Raw genomic sequence first — 20,084 nt, forward strand, 5'->3', positions numbered from 1 at the left:
AAATACTTGCAACTTGTGAATTGTCACTCACAACATCATCATTTAGCTTTCTTGCTATGGTATGCTGTGCACTGTCAGCCTACCCCGTCTACCGTTTGACAATATTCCACATAGATTTAATCTCATTAATTTCTATCAGAACACACAAGCTTCTCGACTTCTTAATGACTTTCCTTAAGACATTATAGTATCTTTTGTAGTGAGCAAGTAATGTCGGATCCTGACTTATTCCGACCTTTCCATATATTTCCCTCTTCCTCTTATACGGTATCTTAATTCCCTTAGTAATGGAATGAAAACAGAAGCAGCAATGGCTTTTTTGGATAACGTTTCAGGAAAGCAACTCTCAAATATTGAGACAAATTTACGGTGGAATGAATTGAATTTGGCATCAGCATCATTTTATGTGTATACTTCATCCCATTCTACCTCTTCTAGGCTGCATTTCAAGGTCTGTATCCTGTTCACATTAATAAGCCTCCCTGCCTTGTATGAACGTGCCTGAATCCTTAAGGTGCTATATGTGTTACTTTCATTAACTGTGCATCATGATCAGATAACCCCTTAACAACTGGGTACACATTAATTGTTTCTGCCTGAGCACTGTCTATGCTGCCCTCGAGTTGGAAAATTTACAACAGGTACTAGATTGTAACAACCAAACAAAGATTCTAGCTCATTTTTCCTACCGTATCTTTTAAGAAATCTACATTAAAATCACCACAAACCACTAAATGCTTCTCTTTGTCTGACAGGTAGCTCAATAATGCCTCAAGATTTTTCATGAATAGCTGAAAGTTACCTTGAGGGGATCTGTAGATTTTACAATTACTATAGAAGTATATTGCAGTATCAACCCACAAGCACTTGCTTCAGGGATTTGATCCACACAAAAACTGTTTGTTTCAATATTTTTAACTTTGTGTCCAGTTTTTATATAAGTAGCAACTCCTCCTTTTTCCATGTTGACTCTACATGAATGCTATCTGTAATCCTTTAAATTTAATTTCTCCATCCCTGCGGTTACATGGTGTTCAGAGAGACACAAAACATCTATACCTTCAAAATTTACTACATTTTCTAGGCATACAAGAAGCTCATCTATCTTATTTTTCAGTCCTCGAATGTTCTGATGAAACACACAAATTTTGTTTCTTTGGATAGTGCTACAGACATTATGTCACTGTTCTGTTTTAATCTCTTTCAATACTCTCTGTCTGTAACCTGACTCTAACCTAAAAAAAAAACAGTGGAATGAAAACAGAAGCAGCAAACGCTTTCCTTCGAGAAAAAGGAATTTATAGAAAAAAAATTAATTCAGCACTCCACACCAGTACAGAGCTTACACAAGCTTAAACAGTCCCCTACCGACATGCAGGATCCATGGATACATGAGATTGTCTCCATACCCGTACACATCCATCCGCTCGATACAATTGGAAGTGAGACTCGTCAGACAGGTTTCCAGTCATCGACAGTCCAATGTCGGTGTTGACGAGCCCACGTGAGGTGTAAAGCGTTTTGTTGTGCAGTCATCAAGGGTACACGAGTGGGCCTTCAGCTCAGAAAGCACATATCGATGATATTTCGTTGAAATATACGTATATAAAAGCAAATCACCACAAAATCTCCTCAATGAACAAACGAAGTTAGCCAACGCAGCCTTTCTTCAAAATTTCATTCACCTGCTTTCCAATTTAAAGTAAAAATAAAAAAGTTCACTTTTGTAATATTTGTAATATTTATATATGCACATCCATCCCAACCCATTTACTGTGCTTTCAATTGAAGCCATAATATGTGCATAGTTGTAACATTTATTTATGTACGTCTGGCCCTTATCATGTACTTTTGTTTCAATGTATACCATAATATTTACGTAATATCACTGCAGTAACGCTTTATAACTGACTGCTTTTTTGTTTATCTTAATTTTCATCAGTTCTCTTTCAGTGTAAATAGTAAGTAACGTAACATTTGCAACTTGTAAATATCTACTGTCACATATGTGTACGGAAGGAAATATGTCTGAGAGTGGAAGTCTTTGGCATTGTTATGATTGTAATGTCGCCATCTTTGTATGCATACCTCCATGTGATGAAACTTGTAAGTGTGTGATTGGTGCGTTTCATTATCTGCATATATATATACACAAGAAGTGCATTATACAGTTTTCAGTGTTGCAAAATGATAAGCAACCTGCACTGGAACGTAATGGCGCGGATTCTTCATTGTAAGTAACCCAAACATCTTCCATTTAATAATAATAATTTGTTTACATCACCTAAATTTCGTCAGGTGCGGAAACAAAATACAAAATGTAATGTAAAATGTGAACTAGCTGTCTGAAGATGAACCTATCGGTTCAAAACCGGTAACGGCGCTGTTTAAGTAAATAAATAACATTATTGTCAAATTGTACAGGCTCTATTTTTTTATTTCCTCGTTTGGGCTAAGCTTGGAAATGGTCTATGACCAGAACAAGTAGCACTGTGCAAAATAAGACAGCTGAAGGTTTTCACCTTGAATTTCAACTTCTCAAGGAATATGGAAAATTAATCAAAATCTCTCAGCTCCCAATGCACTGCGCTTAAAATGAGCCCATTAAAGCCCAGGCAGTCACCTATAATATCGACAGAATCGCTACAAGTAGTGGATTTCAACATGAGTAGGAAGTGGTCGCAAACCTGGAACAATATTCCCCATGAGGAATATCAGACCCTCATAAAACGTATCACGTGACCAGCTGTATGGAATTATCGCGACGTGCTTGGAAAACAATTAATAGGATGTGTACCAGCCATCGTATCTGTGACGAAAGCCTCCACCGATGGGGAAACGCTTCACCATGTCAAAGTGGTTGTGGCAATGAGCATCAGACCATCAACACATTGTTGCAAGGTGTAGCAGACGAGCTTGCCCTGGAAATCTAGAAGATTTATATGAAGTGACAGATGCAGCTTTTGAATGGACTGAAAATTTAGATACTCATTCGTATATTTAGTAGTTTAGTTCTACTGATTTTGCAAAATTTTGCGATTCATGTATGTAAGTTTTTAGTTCAGGTTGTATTTCCTTACGCTAAATAAATAAATAATGTGGGATGGGGCTGAAATGCTAATGATTTTTATATCTAAGAATGTCGTATACGTATATAATGTCAGTTTGGCGTTTGTGTGCATGCCGCCTTCGTTAGTGTTCCAATTTTAATGTCCAGTAGTGTACTGCTTACCAAAATAATTAAGTCATGTTTTTTGGGAACCGAAAATGACTTTACATTGATGTGATTGTTCCTTACGCTTAGTGTGCAGGTGAAATACGACGCTCCTCATTGCGACTGCTGTCTGTTCGTTTCGTTTCAGGGAAGTTCCAAGCGTACGATTGGGGGCGCGAAGAAAATCTGCGGCGCTACGGACGCGAGGCGCCGCCGGAGTACCGCCTGCAGAACGTCTCCACCCCCATAGCCGTGTTTGTCGGCAAAAGCGACAAATACGTCTCTTACCAGGTTCGCTGCTTCAGGTTCTCTCCATAGTGGGCGCTACGCCACCTACTCAGGTGTGACCTTAAAGGACGACTAGACACACCGCATGCATCAGGGCTCGGAGCTCCAGCATACCAGCAACCCCAACCCTTAATAATTTCAGGAGTCGAACTCCCTCGTGTAAAACAGTTTCACTTTATATTTAATACACAGATACCACTAAGCGCTCTCATTAGCAAACGGTGAATGAATATAGTCTGGGTAATTTGCACTAGTTGTTCCCCATATCTCAATGTTTATTACGACGCATCTCCTGAACTATGTGTGGTACAGTGATATAACTTTGCCGGCGCATTCAGTGGCGTATGTGGGTACTGTCTGCAACAAGTGTTGCGAATAGATTTGGTATTTAAAAAGTACTAAATTAAAACGTCAGGCTTCATGCTGAAGTTTTGCTGCATAAACAAAGAAAATGTGACAACCGATAAATTTTTTTTCCTTCCGTTATTTCATAGGAGAGGGACGGGGCAGGATCAGCGAGAAAAAAATTTGGAGAGGTTTGAAATTACTGTAGAGTTTATTTGAAGTTGCTAGGTGCTCTTATTCTTCAATACTGGGTGAATATAGTCTGGCTTATTTGCGCGTCGTGAGCTAAGCTACCTCACGACATATAGGGAAGAGCCGAGCATATTGGTCAGAAATTATTATAATCTGCAACAACTAAAGTATAATAACATGTATTTTCATCACCTTGGAATCAAATACAGTACGAGTAGAATAAAATTTTCACTCTGCAGTGGAGTGTGTGCTGATGTGAAACATACTCGGAGATTAGAACTGTGTGCCGGATCGAGACTCAAACTCAGGGCGTTTACCTTTTGCGAACAAGTTCTCTGGCGACTGAGCTGTCCAAGCACGACGCACGACCCCTCCTCACAGCTTCACTTCCGCTGTTACCTCGTCTCCTACCTTCTAAACTTCACAGAAGCTCTCCTGCGAAATTTCAAGTCTAGCACTCGTGGAAGAAAGGATATTGCGGATACATGGCTTGGCCACAGCCTGTGCGATGTTTTCAGAATGAAATTTTAACTCTTCAGGGGAGTTTACGCTAATATGAAACTTACTGGCAGATTGAAACTGTGCCGGACCGACACTCGAACTCAGGACCTTTAATTTTCGTGGGCAAGTGCTCTACCGACTGAGCTAACCAAGCATTCAATCTGGAAACATACTCCCGGCTGTGGCTAAGCAATGTTTCCGCAATATCATTTCTTCCAGCAGTGCCAGTCGTGTAAGTTTCGTAGGAGAGCTCTGAAAAAGTTTGGAGGTAGGAGTCGAGTTGTCAGATGGAGCCGTGCGTCGTGCGTCGTGCTTGGGTAGCTCAGACGTAGTCTGCATTAGGCAGGAAGTTTTGTCCCGATCGCGGGCGCTCATGGAAGAGGAAGTATTCACACCACTGATGCTCGCGCGTGTTGTTGTCTGAAAAGATCGCCGTCACACACAATTTCAGAAAGACTACGATCCAATTTACGTTTGACAACGAATATGCCAGACCCAACAGTTTGAAAGGGAGCGTTTTTCGGGGGACGAAGTTCATTTATCTGCTTCGGATCTAGTTGCGATACACCTATCCATTGTAAGCAGCACAATTTATGTCCAGACAACCAATGAAGCTGCATGTCAAAGAACTCTCGCCACTGCTCATAGGGCATTTAAATTTCGACACTCTGATGGCCATATCGGCAATGTAACAGTGGCTCCTTCACGCTTGGGAGTAAGGGTCATTCGGATCTTTGAATTGCCGTTTGAGGTACCAGAATCGATGGTTACTGAATCACTGCGATTATATGGCACGGTACCTAGTCATTCACCTGAACGCTGGCCAACTTTTAGCTCCTGTTCTGTGCTAAACGGCGTCCGACAGGTACGAATCGTCCTTAACAAATATAAATCTTCATGCTTTGATAAGGGAATTAGATTGGGAAAAGAGCCACTTAAAGTAGTGAAGGAGTTTTGCTATTTGGGGAGCAAAATAACTGATGATGCTCGACGTAGAGAGGATATAAAATGTAGACTGGCAATGGCAAGGAAGGCGTTTCTGAAGAAGAGAAATTTGTCAACGTCGAATATAGATTTAAGTGTCAGGAAGGCATTTCTAAAAGCATTTGTATGGAGTGTAGCCGTGTGTGGAAGTGAAACATGGACGATAAATAGTTTGGACAAGAAGAGAATAGAAGCTTTCGAGATGTGGTGCTACAGAAGAATGGTGAAGATTAGATGGGTAGATCACATAACTAATGAGGAGGTATTGAATAGGATTGGGGAGAAGAGAAGTTTGTGGCATAACTTGACTAGAAGAAGGGACCGGTTGGTAGGACATGTTCTGAGGTATCGAGGGATCACCAATTTAGTATTGGAGGGCAGCGTGGAAGGTAAAAATCGTAGAGGGAGACCAAGAGATGAATACACTAAGCAGATTCAAAAGGATGTAGGTTGCAGTAGGTACTGGGAGATGAAGCAGCTTGCACAGGATAGAGTAGCATGGAGAGCTGCATCAAACCAGTCTCAGGACTGAAGACCGCAATAACAACAACATGCTTTGATACTGGAGGACGTCAGGCTATTGTGATTTTCGATAGCCAGCCGCGGACATGTTCTGGCTGCAGTGGGGAAGGACATATCCGCCCAGAATACATACAAATCCGCATCATGCAACTGCCACGTCTGGAAGCGTAATAGCTAGACGTTTACACGCAACTCCCGATGACGTATGTCGGTGGCCCGCCGGGAGGTGTTGCCGAGACCGGAGCGTGACACGGACATGTTGATGCAAGAGCAGACCGAGTCAGAGGAGCGGGGAGGTGACAGGGGGTACACCTACATCCTCCTCATCGCAGATGTCGGAGGAACCTTCCGCAGCCACACAAGTAGCTCGCGGCGTGGAAGTGGAGAACCAGGATGTGGCGGCAGCCCGATGAACAACGTAAGACTTCGCCTAAGTCGGCAGATGGCAGGGCGCCAAAACAACGATCGCCGAAACGTCGCAAAAAGCGCCCCATAGTTTGGGAGCACACCACAGGACGAAAACAACAAAAATGGTTCAAATGGCTCTGAGCACTATGGGACTTAACATCTATGGTCATCAGTCCCCTAGAACTTAGAACTACTTAAACCTAACTAACCTAAGGACAGCACACAACACCCAGCCATCACGAGGCAGAGAAAATCCCTGACCCCGCCGGGAATCCAACCCGGGAACCCGGGCGTGGGAAGCGAGAACGCTACCGCACGACCACGAGATGCGGGCCGAAAACAGCAGAGGGAAGTCCGGTGGCGGGCGACCCTCTGAGTATATGTAGTGGACTGTCGCCTTTGAAGTTTATAATGACATGACACGACCATGAGGACGACAGCCAACCAAGCATGTAAGGTGGGAACAGTGATTATTAACAACGTACGTCGCTTGCAAAGTTCCAACTTTTCCGGGACGTAACCTACACCACGGATGTACACTACTGGCCATTAAAATTGCTACACCACGAAGATCACGTGCTACAGACGCGAAATTTGACCGACACGAAGAAGATGCTGTGATATGCAAATGATTAGCATTTCAGAGCATTCACACAAGGTTGGCGCCGGTGGCGACACCTACAACGTGCTGACATGAGGAAAGTTTCCAACCGATTTCTCATACACAAACAGCAGTTGACCGGCGTTGCCTGGTGAAACGTTGTTGTGATGCGTCGTGTAAGGAGGAGAAATGCGTACCATCACGTTTCCGACTTTCATAAAGGTCGGATTGTAGCCTATCCCGATTGCGGTTTATCGTATCGCGACATTGCTGCTCGCGTTGGTCGAGATCCAATGACTGTTAGCAGAATACGGAATCGGAGGTTTCAGGAGGATAATACGGAACGCTGTGCTGGATCCCAACGGCCTCGTATCACTAGCAGTCGAGATGACAGGCATCTTATCCGCATGGCTCTAACGGATCTTGCAACCACGTCTCGATTCCTGAGTCAACAGATGGGGACGTTTGCAAGACAACAACCATCTGTACCAACAGTTCGACGATGTTTGCAGCAACATGGACTACAGCTCGGAGACCATGGCTGCGGTTACCCTTGACGCTGCATCACAGACAGGAGCGCCTGCGATGGTGCACTCAACGTCGAACCTGGGTGCACTAATGGCAAAACGTCATATTTTCGGATGAATCCAGGTTCTGTTTACAGCATCATGATGGTCGCAACCGTGTTTGGCGACATCGCGGTGAACGCGCATTGGAAGCGTGTATTCGTCGCCGCCATACTGGCGTATCACCCGACGTGATGGTATGGGTTGCCATTGGTTACACGTCTCGGTCACCTCTTGTTCGCATTGACAGCACTTTGAGCAGTGGACGTTACATTTCAGTTCATTCGATCCCTGCGGAACCCTACGTTTCAACAGGATAATGCACGACCGCACGTTGCAGGTCCTGTACGGGCCTTTCTGGATACAGAAAATGTTTGACTGCTGCCGTGGCCAGCACATTCTCCAGATCTATTACCAAAGAAAACGTCTAGTCAATGGTGGCCGAGCAACTTGCTCGTCACAGTACGCCAGTCACTACTCTTAATGAACTGTGCTATCGTGTTGAAGCTGCATGGGCAGGCGTACCTGTACACGCCATCCAAGCTCTGTTTGACTCAATGCCCAGGCGTATCAAGGCCGTTATTACGGCCAGAGGTGGTTGTTCGGGGTACTGATTTCTCAGGATCTGTGCATCCAAATTGCGTGAAAATGTAATCACATGTCAGTTCTGGTATAATATATTTGGCCAATGAATACCCGTTTATCATCCGCATTTCTTCTTGGTGTAGCAATTTTAATGGCCAGTACTGTAGATACCCTGCTGCAGGGAACCTGCCCTGCTGCCCTTCCAGACGTGTATGGTTACACCACTTACCTAGCGCCGACTCCAGACGTAGGACGTGGCACGGCGATCTTGGTCCGGGGAGGGATTCCAGTGTGTGGCCTCGATTATCTCTCTACAGCCCAGGATTTGTCAATGACAGTGAATGGCATTCGAATTGTCAACATCTATACACACTCTGGGTCTGACACTTGACGGGCGTGTGCGCAGTTTTACTCGGGTTGTGCTCTTATTCCGTTGCAAATATAATCACATCTTGGTAGGAGGGGCCAAAGAATCAAACGCCCAATTTCAATTCCTGTTATGCATTGCGCTCAATCTGCCGAGACGTGATACTAATGGACACACGGGAAAAGATCCAAGGGCAGCTTGAGGGCCACGCGCTTTTTACTAGCCACTCGTCGAGCAGACTGGATCGGATTTATGTTTCTGATAAATAACTAGATCACATATTGGCTGCTGAACATTGACCCATAGCTTTTACGAATCACCTTGAATATCCGTGCACGTTAACTCTCCCACGGCAACAGGCCTGGCAGAACCATACTTCATGGAAACTTAATTTATCGGTATTGGTGGATGATGAATGTCGCCTGTGGATCTAAGAAGCCTGGCAGATAGGCACTCGCTGGCGGTAGGGAGGGTTCTCATAACTTACGGCAAGGAGAATACAAGATGGCTCCGAGATACACTTAAATATTACTAAACGGTGCTTCGTGAGCTGTCCTTAGGGTGCCATCGCCCGAGCGTCAAAGGAAGTCCATGTCATTCAGGCGTGCATTTCATCGCTCACGAAACGTCGATTGGAGGGACTTTCGATCCGTGCTTGGTGCTTGGACAACATTGATGGAGAACATATTTCCATGCATCACGTGTCCAGGGGCTTGCATGTAATCGGCAGTAGTTGTTCACAGTGCTCCATGATGGGGATGATCGGTCCTTGACAACAGGCAAAGGTCCCGGGTTCGAGTCTCGGTCCGGCACATAGTTTTAATCTGCCAGGAAATTTCATAACAGCGCACACTCCGCTGCAGAGTGAGAATCTCATTCTGGAAACATCCCCCAGGCTGTGGCTAAGCCATGTCTCCGCAATATCCTTTCTTTCAGGAGTGCTAGTTCTGCAGGGTTCGCAGGAGAGCTTCTGTAAAGTTTGGAAGGTAGGAGACGAGGTACTGGCAGAAGTGAAGTTGTGAGGACGGGGCGTGAGTTGGGCTTGGGTAGCTCAGTTGGTAGAGCACTTGCCCGCGAAAGGCAAAGGTCTCGAGTTTGAGTCTCGGTCCCGCACACAGTTTTAATCTGCCAGGAAGTTTCATAACAACGCACACTCCGCTGCAGAGTGAAAATCTCATTCTGGCTTCCAGGACATTGCTGCTGGATTTCTAAAACATTACGGCCTCCTTTTCGCCGAGACGCCGACCGACAGTCAGATGGGAGACAAGATATTGCGACATTTGCACACGGGAGTCGATGGTTCGGGTGCAGCGGCGTTCTTGCAACCTCTAACGGAAGATGGCATAAGGTTGGCACTCAAGAAGGATGTGGTACATAAATCGCATGGGCCAGATAGGTTAGCATTCGAATTTTGTATAGAATTTGCGGATCTAATGATCTCACAATGGGCGTTGATGTATAATGAGTTATTGCGCCCTGACACGGAGGTCCCGTCCCAATTCATGGCAGGAAAGCTAATACCAATACCGAAAACGGAGGGATTGTCAGCGCTCATCAATTTCGACCGATCACGATGTCCAATACTCACTACAAAATCTCCGCGTGAATGTTGGCAGCAATGCTCAAAACAGTAATATCCAAGACATTACCACCAGATCAGACTTGTCTAGAGGTTTGAAGCAACATTCACTCTATCGTAGGTGGATACCGTGACTTCACTGCCCTCATGGACGTATGCTGCATGCGAACGGCATTCGTATCAGCCGATTTTGATTGTACCTTTGACAGGATCAACTATGATTTCCTTGACTCGACCATCTGACGCATGGCGTTTCCCCTAGGATTTCATTACCCCCATGCGCCTCCTTCACCGCGCTCCTTCGACGGTGAGAGTCAATGGCAGAGAGGTGGGTACGGTTCCTGTTTACAGCTGAGTTAGACAGTGATGTCCTTTATCGATAGTGCTCTTTGCAATAGCACCCAAAACCGTTGATGCGGACTCTTCGACGGACTCTTACAGGCGTCCAATTTCACGCGAGTTCCTTCACATGTCGTGCATATACCAACGACTTGATGATACTCGCGCAGTGGTTGCCCTTCTTACTGCATACGGCGTGGCGGCGGGTAACAGGGTCAACATGAATAAAACCAAGATTATGCACATCGAATGGTAGCTGGGAGCTCTGCTCCACCATGTCCGGCTGCATATATATAAAATTCGCTCCAAACCTGCGACCTGCTCCAGTGGGTGGAACACACTAAAGTTACTCTTGCCTCATGACTACAACACTTGGCACAGATACTGCCAATGCCGCATGATATTGCTGACAGGTTTGGACACCGTGTCAGCCAAGGTATGCTGTTTAAGGTCAAATACGAGACTTTAACTCTCCAACACCATTGTGGAGGACTTAATCCCATGAGTGTGCTGAGCAAGGCTCTCGCTCTATACCTGCGAGCGACGGTAAGAACGTGGAACCAAGAGCAACACACCATCACGTCGGTGACCCTGGACGTTCTTCTTCCCCCATCCTTTGAACCACCGGTGGCGGAAGGCACAATATCGCCTACTTTTTCCCATGTCGCGATATTCTTTGTTGATTTTAGTTATGTTCAATTACAAATACCTTCCACGAGAATCCCCACCAGGCGTGAGATACATGTATACTTGATGCATCATCATGGCAGCAATGTTGTCGAACTTAAATAACCCAATGAGGGATTGGCGACAGATCTGGCTAGCTGTCCAAGCGCCTCTCCACGTCACGGCAGAGAGATCGTCTTGCTATACATTTATCAGCCACAAGATAGTCACACACACACACGATTGTACGACATTCACTTGGTAGATTCACCGCTGTGCTTTATATGTGGCACGCAGGACACTAACGAACATTGTCTGCAGTGCGGTGGGGCGAAGAATGTTTGACAGCTGACGCAACGCATCATGGCACTCCTCCAACGCTCCGACGACTCCACTATCACGACGGACGCTTTATTTTGTAAGGCGGCTGTAATTTCGCACCTTACAAGCACTCATGTACATACTTTGCCTTGATTCACAACCGGAATTAGCTATCATTTGATACATTGTACATCATATATATATATATATATATATATATATATATATATATATATATATATGATGTACAATGTATCAAATGATAGCTAATTCCGGTTGTGAATCAAGGCAAAGTATGTACATGAGTGCTTGTAAGGTGCGAAATTACAGCCGCCTTAATGCCATCTCACCTGCCGTGGTGATAGCTAAAAAAAGGCTAACGGGCAACAACACGGGCTCTAGATTTACTTAGCCCGTGTTGCTGGAAAATCAAGCTTATCAGCGGAAGTGACGTCACGATAAGGAGCGCGTGACGTCTTATCAGCTGTCCTTGGTGCTCTGGCTGCTGCCTGTTCTTAGCCTTTTATACTTGTTATGATTCTTCTCGTCTTATGGTACTTTTCTTATCTTATTTAATTTCTTATGAGTAATTGTTATCTTGTTTATTGTTATTAAAGAAGACTACACATTGATCTTGCCAAAAGCCGAGAAGCGATTCTTCTTAGTGTTGTAGCTCTCTGTGGCACTCTGGGATGCACCTCTGGGGCACTCTGGGATGCTCCCTGGGACATCACAGTAGTTAAATAAGTCATTAAATAAGTCTGTGTTGGGTGGTATTAGGTGTGGGGATGGTGGGTGGGCACTTCTGTCTGATCACTGGACTTAGAGTATTCAGCGCTGGCTGAGCGCCTCCGGCACCGCTATATATATTTACTTAGCCCGTGTTGCTGGAAAATCAAGCTTATCAGCGGAAGTGACGTCACGATAAGGAGCGCGTGACGTCTTATCAGCTGTCCTTGGTGCTCTGGCTGCTGCTGGCTCATTTCACTCACATGAGTGCTTGTAAGGTGCGAAATTACAGCCGCCTTACAAAATAATATATATATATATATATATATATATATATATATATATATATATATATATATATATATATATATATATATATATGCCATCTCACCTATTCTATTTAATATTATCTTAGAGAAGATTGATAGAGAATTCACCAAAACTAATCCACAAGGGATCCAACTGCAGGGACAGAACATCACTAGACTTGCTTATGCAGATGATGTAGCCTTAATAAGCACTTCAAAAGCTGAATTAATCAGGATGATGCAAAATTATTACAAAATAGCTGAGAAAGCTGGACTTCATGTGAATGAAGAAAAGACAGAATATCTAGTCATAAGTAAAAAACTCCAAAAGAATACACCACTGACCGTAAATGGTCTCACTTTCAAGGCAGTTGACCACTTCAAGTACTTAGGGAGTCTTTTAGCAGAGACAACAGAGCAGAAATAGAAATAGACGCCCGTCTAGCAGCAGCTAATAGAACTTTTTACAGCTGTATCAAAATTTTAAGGATGAGATCACTTAGTACTGAATTCAAAATCCGTTTTTATCAGTCAACTATTGTACCAGTAGCATTATATGGATGTGAAGCTATTACATTCAGGAAAAAAGATGAAGAAAAACTGTTGATATTTGAAAGAAAGATACTAAGAAAAATATTTGGACCAATCTTCGATGAAAATGTCATGGAGTGGAGGATAAGGAAAAATGAAGAACTACGGGAGCTGTACAAACATAGTACCATTGTGGAAATGTTAAAGAAGAGAAGACTGAACTGGGCTGGTCATGTAGCAAGGATGCCGGAGAACAGACTACCCAAAATAGCATCCACTAAGAAATTAGAAGGAAAGAGAAGAAGAGGAAGACCTCGAATTAGGTGGATGGAGAATATCCGGGAAGATGCAGCTAGGATGGGCATCAACTCTGATTGGACAACAATTTCCCTGGATAGAAATAATTGGAAGAGGCTCGTAGAGCAGGTGTATGGTCGATAAGGCCTTAGCCACGTGTAAAGTAAAGTAAGTAATATATACATATATATGAATATTTAAAGAAGACTGACAATTGTCACGTACACCTTGTAAATAGCTGTTAACGCTTATTGCATGAAAGGTGACGGAGTGTCTATATTGTCAAAATGGCATAATGAATGATTCCCTATACTAGTAGAGGTTGGAACACCAGTGGAAATGAAACGGTAGGCGTAACTCAAGCCGTGGATGGAAAAGCGCGCACAGGTGTGTTGGTCCTGCTGGACACAAGAAGTAGCCAAGACGGACGGTCGGGGCATCTGAGCGCTGGGGCACAATACAGCGGCGACCGGCCGGTGTTGTAGTGGGGCCAGAAGGATAACCGGATAATACTTCGGAAACTCTGAAAATCTTGGACGCAGCAGAGAGGAACGAGGAAGCATTACCTCAGAAATCACGCAGGCTGGGTTATTTCTGAGGATATTTACTCTGAGAAGCGTACCATTGTATGTATTCCTGATTAAAGGGGATAGGTATTTCCTCGCAAACTTTCCGCGCTGGACGACAAAAGACTAAAATATAGCGTTAGGAAAAATCTGCTGAGAGGGAGAATATTCCGTGGCTTTGAGATCATTATTCGCCTTCTGCAGTTACGAGGGAGGTGAGCCGAGCTTTGCTGGGAAGTCAGCAGTGGAGGGAAAGAGGTCTTCCGTTTAGAGAGTCCGTGTTTGCCGGTCGCTCAGTATCAGCTTTTGTTGGTACAGACGGACTTTCTGTCTTTGCTCTCAGGAGATTTTATAGGTATAGCGGTTATGCAATGTACTGTTGCGAACTTATACGATTCTGGACTTTGCCTCCGGGTAGGGAGTCATCGTTGAGAATGCAGCATTCAGTGATTGAGAGCACTTCTTCTGCCTATACTCACATAGAGACGTTATCTGAATTCTGACCTTGTGGCTGGGAGTTGCCGTTTCTTGTCTATAGAACAGAGAGTGGAGAAGACAGTATTAGAGTATGCTAGTCAGAGTACCGCCTTCTGCCGTCCTAGTGTTTGAAAGAGTTTATTTTGTGGCTGGAGTTCTTCCGTCGTCGCAGACGTGTACGAGAACCATCACTCCGACGCACCGGACACAATACATAGGGTAATATTGCTAAGTGCTTCGGCTTATTAGGGCCATAAGGCTAAACAGATGTGATCACGTAAGTTTTATTTCCACTGAGGTTTCACACGACTGTAGATCATCTTTGAAAGTAGTGTCTTCTAGAGTTTGATACGTAGATGTCAGTCATTTTGCGTTATTTATATTAGATCACGTAGCCATAAAAAGGGGCCGACTTGGGCAATTCATCACTAATATTAGTTGGAAATATAAACATTTGTAATATAAAGGGTTTTTTAATCTACAACAAATGTATAATCAGAAACAACATGTATCATTCAGTAGTTACTAGTTCCCTTAATCATTCATTTATGTTTAGGTTGTAATTTATACGTTAAAGAGCAAGAAAGCGGAGCCGGCCGAAGTGGCCGTGCGGTTAAAGGCGCTGCAGTCTGGAACCGCAAGACCGCTACGGTCGCAGGTTCGAATCCTGCCTCTGGCATGGATGTTTGTGATGTCCTTAGGTTAGTTAGGTTTAACTAGTTCTAAGTTCTAGGGGACTAATGACCTCAGCAGTTGAGTCCCATAGTGCTCAGAGCCATTTTTTGAAGAAGGAGGAAATAATATCACAATTAAGAGATCCTAAGATCTGCAGCAGGGGTTAGTCACACAGGGCCAAATCTTGATTTTTGCGTTCAGTATTTTCCGTTGTGCACATTCATTTTACACCCGTCTGCTGTAGCATCATGGAATTTTTCCGGGACACGGTCGTTTTCTCCCCACAGAAAACATTCGTCAACGCACTGTGTTGCAAGGCGCGCCTTTCGCTATGTGCTCTCGCAGACCCTGATATCAGGCATGGGTTATTGGCTCTATATTCCAGAACAACATGAGATCACCACACGTCACTCTAAATACAAAACGCACTTTGCGAATTTCCTAGGCAGCACGTTTTCGTGACCTCCTGGAACGGTGGGGTGTCCCAGTCAGGTGCAGTTTCACGGGCTAGGATGTTCCTTCCAGTGTTGTGATGAGGATGTCACTGTGGCCCTACAGTTCTTTCTTTTCTTTTTTCAGGTGCGATTTTTTTCCTAGGATACAAAAATTAAAACAGAAAAAAGGTACAATGTTTCCATCCCTCTGACTCCCTCATCCTATCAGTAGACAGGGACATTGTGGCCAGGCCTCCAAGCAAGATCTCTACCCGCTCTGCCCCCTTTACATTATTTAAAAATTAAAAAATTAAAATATAAAAAAATCGGCAGAGAGGTACAATGTTTCCATCCCTCTGATTCCCTCATCCTATCAGTAGACAGGGACATTGTGGCCAGGCCTCCAAGCAAGATCTCTACCCGCTCTGCCCCCTTTACATTATTTAAAAATTAAAAAATTAAAATATAAAAAATCGGCAGAGCACTTGCCCGTGAAAGGAAAAGGTCCTGAGTTTGAGTATCGGCCTGACACACAGTTTCAATCTGCCAGTAAATTTCTTAAGTACGAGTTGTTTAAACAATTCAAACTTCACAATGTGACAAAATGTCCACTTAATTTTAAACATAAAAATAAGGGATAAAAAACTGTTTTAAGAAAGAACCACGTATGTTTTATAGTAAAACATGATCCAAATTAATTATTTAAACTTTTCACAAATAAAAGTCAAACTGTGTTCCTCATCTCCTGTAGAGAGATTGTGGGCCCAGAGGGAGCACAACTAGCAATAAATCCACTGCTCTCCTGTTGCTGCATTTGAAAATTGTTCTTCGCAGTGAATTCACTCTCCCTCTTCGTTGTTCTCGTCAACAACAGCACTTCTAAGGTTGGGTTTCCAGCTCTTCGCAATTTTCTTTTTACAACCTTTTTCCTTGTAGGCTGTTTTCCGTTTTTCCTTCTTTTTACTTTCATTTTCTTCATTTGGCGCTTCTCGGTCGCTGTTGTAAGGACTTGCTGTAAATATAGCTGCGGGGACCTGTCTTCGGCCGCTGTTGTTATGTTGTCCCCCTACACAAAGAGACCAGAAGCCACCGCTGAGACGGACACTTTGCACAAATTCACAAAATATGTACACCCTGTAATAGTATTATCGAATTTTTAGTAACTAAAGGGGGATCATGGAATCAAATGAGATACTTTCGACACAATTTCATAAAATGATATAAATCACATCCCTCTCCACAATAAATACACATATATGACCATTTTCCTTACATCAGAATAGCTAAACTCTATAGACATTATTATAATTCTGAAGAGGGCATAGCAAACACGATAAATATCATAAGGCGAGTGGGCCTGTAACACTACGCTACTGCGCACGATACTTATTAAAGCCTGTACTATGGTAAGTTGACGGGCTTCACCTTATAAGAAAGGATTTTGGTATATATGTTGACCGCGTGTACCAGAATGGAGGCAAAATCGGACTTTCACCCACTCAGTAACAACAATGATACGTCAAGCAAGTCTGAAGTGCAACTACACGTTAGGACGGACAAGAAACAACACAGCAGATGCTACTAATTTGTTAATAAAACGGTCGCCAGCCTAATTAGGCATTAATTGAGTTTCTTCCCTGTACAAGATGAAGTACGTGTATGCAAAACAACACGTAATAACACTGCATGATATGGTAAATTTTAGAACCAGAAAATCTACTGAACTAATAATTTCACTTTCTGTACTAATATGAACAAGCCATAAATACACAACAATACACTATAATGTTTACTACAAACTTCGTACAGTCTATTGATCTGATTAAAATCGAGCATAGGTTACCCTAGAAATAGCACTTTCGAAACACACATACAATGTCAATTTTGAAAAAGGTAAAACACTAATAACTTTTGGTTTTATCTTGACTTTAACTTTGCTGGTCAAATCAGTTCAGTACATTTCAAAATTTACATGAATTGAAAAGAAAAGGGGGGGGGGGGGAGGATCCTGAAACTGTTATGATCACTGTACTGAAATTTTTGATTATCGAAATCGTTAAGCACTCAAGATTTCCAATATATGAGTTACTACTCTTTTTGTCTTATTTCTTGCTCATTTAACTACCATTATTTTTTGTCTCGAATTAATTAGCCTTCATTACTAAACCAATTTCAACATTATCTTCCAACTTTGTCAGACCTATATTATTTACCTATATATTCAATAACAACAACGTTCTTTAAACATCATTCTAACATAGATAGGTCTGCAGGTAATTATTATTAACATAAACTTCAAATCTTCATCTCGGGACACTCGGATTGCACAACATCTGGAAAGGATCCTGTCTAGGTGAGTGATGAGGATAATTAAATGATACGACAGTTCTGGTAAAAGTTAAGTTGTTATTGAACAGTAAGGAACAAAAGTAACACTGGTCCACACGAATACAGTACTAAAAGATTCAACCCGTTCGTATCGATGCGGCGGTTGGCGGGCGGCGAGATGGCGAGGCGCAGAGCACACATACAATCACAGCTATGGCTCTTGATGTATCGGCACTTTACTTCTTCATAGCGTCGCAATATTTTTCCATTTAGTGCTTATGTAATTTTGCCATGCTGCATAGTTGGCACATCCGAGGCTCAATGAAACTACATCTTCCAGGAGAGCCTCCTCGATCCAGAACGTGTTACTTAGACCGATGCCCAACTCCGACTACTACTGCTGAGCCCGTTATGCCGTGCAGCGCCCCTGTGCATTTTCCCGCGCTCGCCTGCCATCCACCTTTTACCTCTCCCCTACAGACAGGGTATTCACCCGAGGTTTTGTATTCTACATATCCTAATACATTGCCTACGTATGGACCAGGCGCATAATTACAACTTTAACATCTTACAACAGTTTCAACATTTCTTACATTTCCATTTTGTTATAATATTGCTTGCAATTTGACATAAACATTATTATTCACAACGAAAATTGTTTACAGTTTCTTTAACATAATGATATGAAAAGAGAAAAGAAATGAAATCAGAACATTGCTTACACTAATTTATCGAAAATCAGAAGAAAAAATTATTATATGTACAATAGTATAACGTTGTTGTTGTTACAGGCCTTCCAGGCAGAAAAAGCTAAAGCATTTCCCGCACCATGCCCGCACCTCACAGCTCCTTAACGACCCCAAATTCACTTTGACCGCCATGGTCACTTTGCCCTCCTCTCCCCTTCACTGTTTCTAATTGTAGTACTTGAATACTGACTAACTGTGTCAAATCTGTAACAGAATATTATACTTTTTAACGATTAAGGTTATGTCAGCTTTTTAAATGTTAGATTCGTTCAGTAATTGTATGAAATACTAGAAATAAAATCTGTGTTGTCCCTTGAAGCCACCGAGTGATATGGTGCAGTGCCCAGGACACTGGACTCGCATTTGCGAGGACGACGGTTCAAATCCGCGTCCGACCATCCTGATTTACATCTTTCGTCGTTTCCCTGAGTCGCTCCAGACAGATGCCGGAATAGTTCCTTTGAAAAAGCCACGACCGTTTTCCTTTCCCATCCTTTCGTTATCTGGGCTTGTGCTCCCTCTCTAATGAGCTCGTTGTCAACGGGACGTTAAACTCTAATCTTCCTTCCTTCCCCTAGAAGTCCTTAGACAGGCAACTTGCAACTGGTTATAGGTGACCAGGCAAGCGTTTTAGCTACTTAGGAGGAGAACACGGCAAGTGCCATAATCCGATTTCCCAGAAACTTCGCTCAGTGGCTGAGGAGCCAAAATAAGCGAACCCGTGTCTCACCATATCCTTAGATTGTCGACCGTTTCTGAGAAAATGACGGTCAAAGTTTATGACGTACTCTATATACCTTTTAGCGAGTAAATAGTTCAACTGAAGTGCTGGTACTGTGGCAAGCGGCGCACCTTTACACTTTTATGCCTCGTGTTCGAAACCCGATTATTATTTTTATTTTTGTTTTTCATTTATCTAGCTATGTCCGTAGAAGATTACTACACCAGTCTTTTCCAATATATACTGAAATAATAGTTGACTTATTCGTCTACTAACAGCACGTCTGGAGATAAATTTTAAGAAATAAAAAAAATAATAAATGAATGAGACAATTATTTGAAATTGTTTTCGACGAATTTCCTGTAGTGCATCTTGTACCATGATCAGTTGCAAGCGCCAGTTGTCATTGAAGCGATCCGTTATGCGCTGTTTGTCGCGACATTATTGAAACGCGTGAAATCTTCAGCAGTGTTAACGACGTTTATTTCCCGAGTGAGATTTATACGAAGAAATGTCGCTGAGGCAAACCTGTCTCAAAGCGATGCTCATGGTGTTCGGAACGTCTATGTTTCTAACGTTTCTACGAACGGTATAATCCAACGGAATGCCCAAATATTCCTGTAGAGTGAAGACAAGAATAAAATACACCATCAAAAACAGTTTTGCACCACTCCGGTTCCCAGAACTCCTGGACATAGACGTTGGCTGTGGATGTTGTATCACAGACACAGTCCCTTTGATTGCTCAGAGATGTCACTAAATCCGCACAAAGATGTAAACAACCATGCATG

At 43.1% G+C, this 20,084-nt stretch overlaps 1 protein-coding gene across 3 annotated transcripts in view; it reads left to right on the forward strand.

Annotated features, from left to right (window-relative positions):
* LOC124802582 (lipase 3-like) overlaps window positions 1-20,084 on the forward strand; it is a 150,283-nt gene that overhangs the window by 125,406 nt on the left and 4,793 nt on the right. For all 3 annotated transcript variants that reach the window (XM_047263453.1, XM_047263452.1, XM_047263454.1), the window contains one exon: window positions 3,363-3,505. In XM_047263453.1, the coding sequence (XP_047119409.1) occupies window positions 3,363-3,505 (143 nt within the window). The remainder of the gene's footprint in view (window positions 1-3,362; window positions 3,506-20,084) is intronic.

This window comes from Schistocerca piceifrons, chromosome 6, assembly GCF_021461385.2.
Source record: "Schistocerca piceifrons isolate TAMUIC-IGC-003096 chromosome 6, iqSchPice1.1, whole genome shotgun sequence".
Classification (NCBI taxonomy): domain Eukaryota; kingdom Metazoa; phylum Arthropoda; class Insecta; order Orthoptera; family Acrididae; genus Schistocerca; species Schistocerca piceifrons.